The sequence below is a fragment of the Mus caroli genome, unplaced genomic scaffold (genome assembly GCF_978045245.1).
Source record: "Mus caroli unplaced genomic scaffold, Mus_caroli_1 scaffold_4, whole genome shotgun sequence".
Lineage (NCBI taxonomy): Eukaryota > Metazoa > Chordata > Mammalia > Rodentia > Muridae > Mus > Mus caroli.
In genome coordinates this window covers 1024518-1031169 of record NW_028227259.1, presented here as the reverse complement: position 1 = coordinate 1031169, position 6652 = coordinate 1024518, and the positions used below count along the sequence as shown (strand labels likewise).

The 6652-nt window shown below is 41.4% G+C and overlaps 1 protein-coding gene across 1 annotated transcript; it reads left to right on the top strand.

Annotated features, from left to right (window-relative positions):
* Positions 1–3272: 3272 nt before the first annotated feature.
* Positions 3273–5480, top strand: Mterf1 (mitochondrial transcription termination factor 1). The gene is made up of 2 exons (XM_085836404.1): positions 3273–3331; positions 4241–5480. Exon 2 carries the CDS (start codon positions 4266–4268, stop codon positions 5409–5411), a length of 1146 nt encoding a protein of 381 aa, XP_085692530.1. The 5' UTR covers positions 3273–3331; positions 4241–4265; the 3' UTR covers positions 5412–5480.
* Positions 5481–6652: the final 1172 nt, after the last annotated feature.

Genomic DNA, 6652 nt, shown 5'->3' with positions numbered 1-6652 from the left:
GAGCTAGTCAATTTAACAGTGAGTCAGGGTGTTGCTCACACACACACACACACACACACACACACACACGAAGGGGGTAGAAAATAGTAAAGGGTTAAAACAAGAAGCAGGAATGGAGAAAATAATATACAAATGAGCCAGCAAGCTTTAGCTGATAACTGTCTGGCTCTTTCAAGAAAAATTTGCCACCAATAGCTTAATATTTCCTCTTTTAAATTATTTCAATTTAAAACTACTATGCTATAAAAATTAAGAATAATTCTTTACAGATGTAATTTTAAAACATAATGTAGACACTTTTGAACGAGGAAGATGCCATCCTTCTTAGTATTTGTTTTCCAACTCTCTGATGAGATAAATTCTCTACCAAGATTGAAAATTACACTGTGATAATTGATTAAAGATGTAGTTCTGTAAGATCAAAATATCCCACCAGTGTTTAAACTCATATGACTGTCTGGGATTTCTATGAATTATTCCATTTGTCTTGGCCACTTCTGTCCTGTTATGCTGTCAGCCTCATTTTCACTGAATCCAGGATCCCTTCAGGACTGCAGGCAGCAAATTTCCTAAGCCAGTATCCTGTTCTTTGCCATGGGCCTTTGTTATAATAGGAAATCTGACTCAAAGAGTCTCTCTAGATTCTGGTTAGGCACTCTTCAAAGAAAGTAAGTTGCCTGGAGTAAGATCCTTAGGACTATGAGGTCATTATAAAGGGAAGGAAATTGAGCTAGCTTTTTGTTAGTTTGCAGGATGTTAACAACTTGAAACTCACTGGATAACTTTACTGTTTTAATCAACCAGAGCTCTATGTAGAATTCTCAAATGCAAACAACCACAGGCAGAAATATAGCAACCTCATGGTAGAGCCATAAGCTCCCTTGGTGAGGATACTAGCTAGTTCTATGTCAACTTCACACAAGATAGCCACCAGAGAGGAGAGAGCTTCATTTGAAAAAAATACCTCAGTAAGACCTGACTGGATGGTGCCATTCCTGGGCTGGAGTTCCTAGCTCCTATAAGAAAGAAGTTGAGCAAGCTATGAGGAACAAGCCAGTAAGCAGCACTCCTCTATGACTTCTGCATCAGTTACTGGTTCCAGGTTCCTGTTCTGTCTGAGTTCCTGTCTGGACTTCCTTGGTGATGAACAGTGATGTGGAAGCATAGGCTGAACAAACCCTTTCCTCCTCAGGTTGCTTTGGTTACGGTGTCTCATCCCACCATAGTAACCCTATGTAAGACAATGACTTCTGTAAAAGTATCTTTATTCACTGATGTAACTGTCCTCTGGAGGCTTACTGCCTCCATCTGCTAAGGGCCTTCTCCTGCAAACGTCTAGCCTCAGAACAGTCTAATCTAGGCTAGGATGTGTTCAGCCTCTGAGACTTATTGATGAATGAGTTCACTCTTTCTAATTCTTTTGGGACTCTGGCTGGCTGACTCAACTTAGCTGTTCCGGCTCAAACTCCCCTTCAAGCTGATTGATTTAATCTGCCTTTTCTCACTTCTGACTGAATGACTCTGCTTGGCCTCAAACTAATTTTAGCAACCTGTTCTAATCTTCTGGCTCCTTCTAATTGTCTTGGTTTTATCTTTTACCTATATCTAGTTCTTTTCTCTCTTCAACCTATCTCTATAAAACTCTCCTGGTAAAACTTCCTCCTCCCTCCCTCCATCCTTCCCTCCCCACCTCTTTTCTCCTGAGAATTGGTCATATCCTTATTCTGTCAAATGTTTCTTTGATTCATCACGTTATCTGCCATTCAATAGATATCACTTTCAAACATGAGTGCTTCCTTCTACAAACTAACTTTACTTTCATTCTTTGGGATTAATGGTAGATAATAAGGGCATGTTTGTATTCCAGCCAGAGGGATTAACAGTATGGGCATGCCTGTATTCTGGCTAGAGTAGACATGTTGTTAAATTAAAATCCCTCTACAGACCTTGAGTGTAATTATAGGAAGATGTAAGATTTGCATAATTGAGAAAGAGGTAGCAAGAACATTTGTTTATTGAATCCTGGTGTCAATTGATGGTGGTATTTTATGTGTGGGTTCTCTTAGAGGAATGGAGGGCTAATTTCTTCTCACTCTAATTGGGTTTGTTGAGACTCAGACATTAGTGGTAAAGTAAGGGTCTGTGAACTTCTCAAGGAGAAGCTAGTGAGGCAGACAAAAAGGGCACAATAGTCAATATTACTAATTATATCATTATTATTGGTCTTTGGTTGTGAGAGGCCAGGAGCAATTCTGAAGATAGAATAGACATGGCATTTGAACTACACATTGAGTCTAATTCCCAAGGGTTTTAAGTTTAATTTTAGGGAGGGGTTTATCTTGATGTAGACTTCCGTACTCTCCTCCTTCCAAGTGAGGTCATTTAAAGTCTCAAGCATCATTACATGTCACCATCCTTTCAAAAAACAAATGGTGTTTGCATAGCAGCACAACTTTCATACAAAGTTTTCTTGAAAGAAAGAAAGACCCTCAAGGAAGATGAGAACCCCAAATCAGCCTCTTGGGAAACGTCATCTACCACACTGCTCCTAGTTCTCTTTTCTTCTTTGCCCCTCATCTTTCCCTCCCTGCCCTTGGTGTTCCCAACCTCTCCCATATCTCAGCTGCACCTTTTCCTCATTGACATACTTTCAAGAGGACTAAAGCCATCTCCTGGTGTTCATAAGTGAAAATCCATGGGGCATGCTGAGGAGAGAATATTCAGGCAGAAGTGAGACCATGGGAGTTACGGTTCACAAGGCAGAGGTTGTCTTGCGTTCCACCATACTGGTGAAGGTGAGCCACACGTGCACCATAAATAGCTACTGAGTAATCCCAGGCAAGGGACAAGCTGTGATCTGTAGTTTCAATTTCTGGGTAAACTGATTATTAATAATTTAAATTCCCAAATAGAAATCTTCATTCTTACAAACACCAAACCAAACAGAAAAATGCAGAATTTGGGGGGAAAAAACCCAACCACCCAACTAACCAAACAAACAAAACCCCCCAAGGTCTATAAAGCAACCTAAAAGAAAGAGATCAAACTGAACCTGTTCCTTGGTACAGGCAGAATCTCAGCCCAACAAGAGGGAAGCCTTGGCGCCGCCCTGTGGTCCCGAACCAGCCCAGACCGAGTCCCCGCAGCCACAGTCTCAGCCGCCCCCTGCTGGGCCGCCGCGGTCAGGCAGCTGCGGATTTAGGCACCGCGCGCCGGGCTAGTGACGTCACCTCTGCGCCAGGCCGAGGCCGGAAGTCAGCCGTTACTTCCGCACTCCGGTCCCTCCCGGGCGTCCAGAGGCGGAAGTGAAAGGTGTCTACCGCGAGCGTTGGTAGGAGCGCGGATGCAGTGTGCGGGCTGGGGCTAGGGAGCTGCTGGAGCCTTTGCGAGCGGCTTGCAAGTCTATGCTAGACAGGGCGATGAGTGGCTAAAGGCCATTGCAGAACTGCCCCGAGGGAAAGCGAGCCTTCGATGTGGGATTACGGCGGTTCTGAGTTTAGACTCATCAAGCCCTTGGGGAATTGAACTCAAATCCTCATGCATGATAAGGATATATAATGTACCACTGACCTATCTCTGAATTATACTCCATCCCTCAACTATATCACTATGAAGATGGAAATGAGTTTAGAATTATTGCATTGCAACCAAGGAAACAGTTTGGAAAACTGAGATAAATGTTGGCATCTTTTGTCTACAGATGTGTGTGTGTGTATGATCCATTTAAAGGGTATTATAAATCTAAAAAAGACATTAAAGATGCAAATTAGATAATCTGAAGTGTTTAATTTTTAGAGCTACATTTAGAGTTTGAGGTAGCCAGAAGCAAAGAGATCTAGTGTCTGTGGCAGCTTCAGTTCAGACATCTGGCAAGTTGAAAGTTGAATGGTAATTAGAGGGCCATTTCTTAGGAACAAGCCAAAGATGCCAGAAACCACAGAAAAGAGAAGAGATGGAGAGGAGTAAATGATTCTGGAGAGTCAAAGCAGGCACAGTGAACTAAAAGAACGATACAAGGGCAGGGCAGCATGGTGTTCTGCTTCTCTGTAAGTCAGAGGAAGAGCCTTGAGTCCATAGGGACCCAACAGAAGCCATGAGGAAGGAAGTGAGTGCAGAACCAGGAGAACTGGAGGGCGGGATGCTTTCTCGTGGAGAGGCCCCTTGCATTTAAAGGATCTGGATATTGTCATTGGTTAGTCACATAATATTGTTTGTTAACATTATATGTTATTTTACACAGCGTTTGAAAAACTTTGGGCTATCTGATGATTATGGCATCAAGAAACATCTGGTGTGTGAGAAGAAACTTTCTCTTTGATTTAAGAGGCTGGATGCTTCAATATTCAGCAGAAGTTTTCCTCAAGTCGATTTCATTCAGGCCGTTTAGTGTGGAATGCGACAGTAAGGACAAGGAGTCTTTGGACGAGGAGAAGGAGGACCTGCTGAACAACTTAGTCACCATGGGCGTTGATATCGACATGGCAAGGAGGCGACAGCCTGGAGTCTTTAACAAGGCTGTTACGAATGAGCAGGAGCTGAAGATGTTCCTTCTGTCCAAGGGAGCTAGTGACAAAGTGATTGGTAGCATCATATCAAGATATCCACGAGCTATAACACGCACTCCCGAAAGTCTTTCAAAACGGTGGCATCTGTGGAGAAAGATTATGGCATCAGACCTTGAAATTGTAAATATTTTGGAGCGTTCTCCTGAATCCTTTTTTCGATCTAATAACAATCTAAACTTAGAGAATAATATAAAGTTCCTTTGCTCTGTTGGGTTGACTCATAAATGCCTCTGCCGACTGTTGACCAATGCTCCCAGAACCTTCTCCAACAGTCTGAATTTGAATAAGCAAATGGTTGAATTTTTGCAGGAGACAGGTATGTCCTTAGGTCACAATGATCCCAGAGATTTTGTCAGGAAGATAATTTCTAAAAATCCTTCCATCTTAATTCAGAGCACCAAACGTGTGAAAACTAACATTGAATTTTTACAATCAACTTTCAACTTAAACAAAGGGGACCTGCTGCTTCTGATATGTGGGCCAGGAGCTAGAATCTTAGACCTTTCCAATGACTGTACCAAAAAAAATTACACAAACATAAGAGAGAGGCTGCTTTCTCTTGGATGCACTGAGGAGGAGGTACAGAGGTTTGTCCTAAGCTATCTGAATATGGTCTTCTTGTCAGAGAAAAAGTTTAATGATAAAATAGACTGCCTTATAGAAGAGAAAATCAGTGCTTCACAAATAATTGAAAATCCGAGGGTTTTAGACTCCAGCATAAATACTTTAAAAACTCGCATCCGAGAGTTGTCCCATGCTGGCTATGACTTGAGCACATCCAGCATTGCTCTGCTGTCCTGGAGTCAGAGAAGATATGAAGCTAAACTGAAGAGATTAGGTGGCTAGGACAGTGCAGGAGGAGTCGCAGGCAATCGGACAGGTGTGGCGCTGGTTTCAGTTTGGACTATTCAAACAGGAGAGTTTTGTTTTTGTTTTTTAATTATTTTTTTATTTAAAATTTTTAAATAAAAATTTAAAATATTTAAGATTACATTTATTTTGTATGTATTTTATGTGTGTGTACATGTGCTTATGTGTGTGCATGCCGAGGCACATGTGGAAGTTGAAGAGAGCTTTTAGGAGTTGGATCTCTCTCTGCTGAGTGGGTTCCAGGGACCAACTTAGTCATGAGGCCTGGAAGCAAAGTGTTTTTATCCATTGAGCCTCTTGCTGGCCCAAGAGTTTTGACTTTTCACCACAGACACATGTATAGTGATTCTGTGGATACTTTGTTTTATAGCACATAAGAACTCACAGTTAGTGTGCTCACATATAGTTCTAGCTACCCCTTCTTATTTTAAGTTAGCATAACAGCCCATTAGATGGTGTAGGCTTTAGCTGTTCTGTAGCAGCAGCAGCAGCAGCCGTTCCTTATTTCTACAGTAGAACAGTAGAAATACAGTAGAACAGGAAGATTTGACAGAATGTGCCTTGCAGTTTCTGTTTTCATTTCAGCAGTAGATTTGGGTGGGAGTGCGGCTTCCTCAGCATGTGGAAGGCCTGAGTCAGACGCCCAGCACATGAAGGCTGATGGTTATATGTGTTAGTTCTGTCTCTCCTCGTTTTCAACCCCAAGATTTTCTCTTATTTCAATATGCTAGCCAATTGTAGTTCAATTTCAGAGTGTAATGCCAGTAAAAATAGTAAAATGTGAGTTTCCATTGTTTTACAGTTTACATTTGAATAACCAGTATCCTCCCCTGACCGAATTAACCTTGGGTGGATATAAAATTAACGCAAACAAGTCAGTCACCTTTCTCTACTCAAAGTATAAATGAGCTAAGAAAGAAATTAGGGAAACAAAATTAATTATAAAAATTATGGATCAATTATGTCCTAATCATCCTGTGATTCCATGTGTATATAACTTAATGAGCTATAGGAGAACTGTAGACAGCAGACTGGCCATACAGCTTTCTAAAGGCAGATACCGGCAAGTCTGGTTGATGATTCAAACTGAAGGAACCTTCCATAGATATGAAGAGGTTTTTAGTAGGTTGTTTTACCTATAGGATCTGTTAGCCTCAAGCTGGAGGAAAAGAAATTAACATTCTTATATACAACTTTATATTTTTAGTTTAATAGCT

Bases quoted from the DNA above. Each gene is read 5' to 3' on its own strand.
- Mterf1 (XM_085836404.1), top strand. From the start codon at position 4,266: ATGATTATGGCATCAAGAAACATCTGGTGTGTGAGAAGAAACTTTCTC.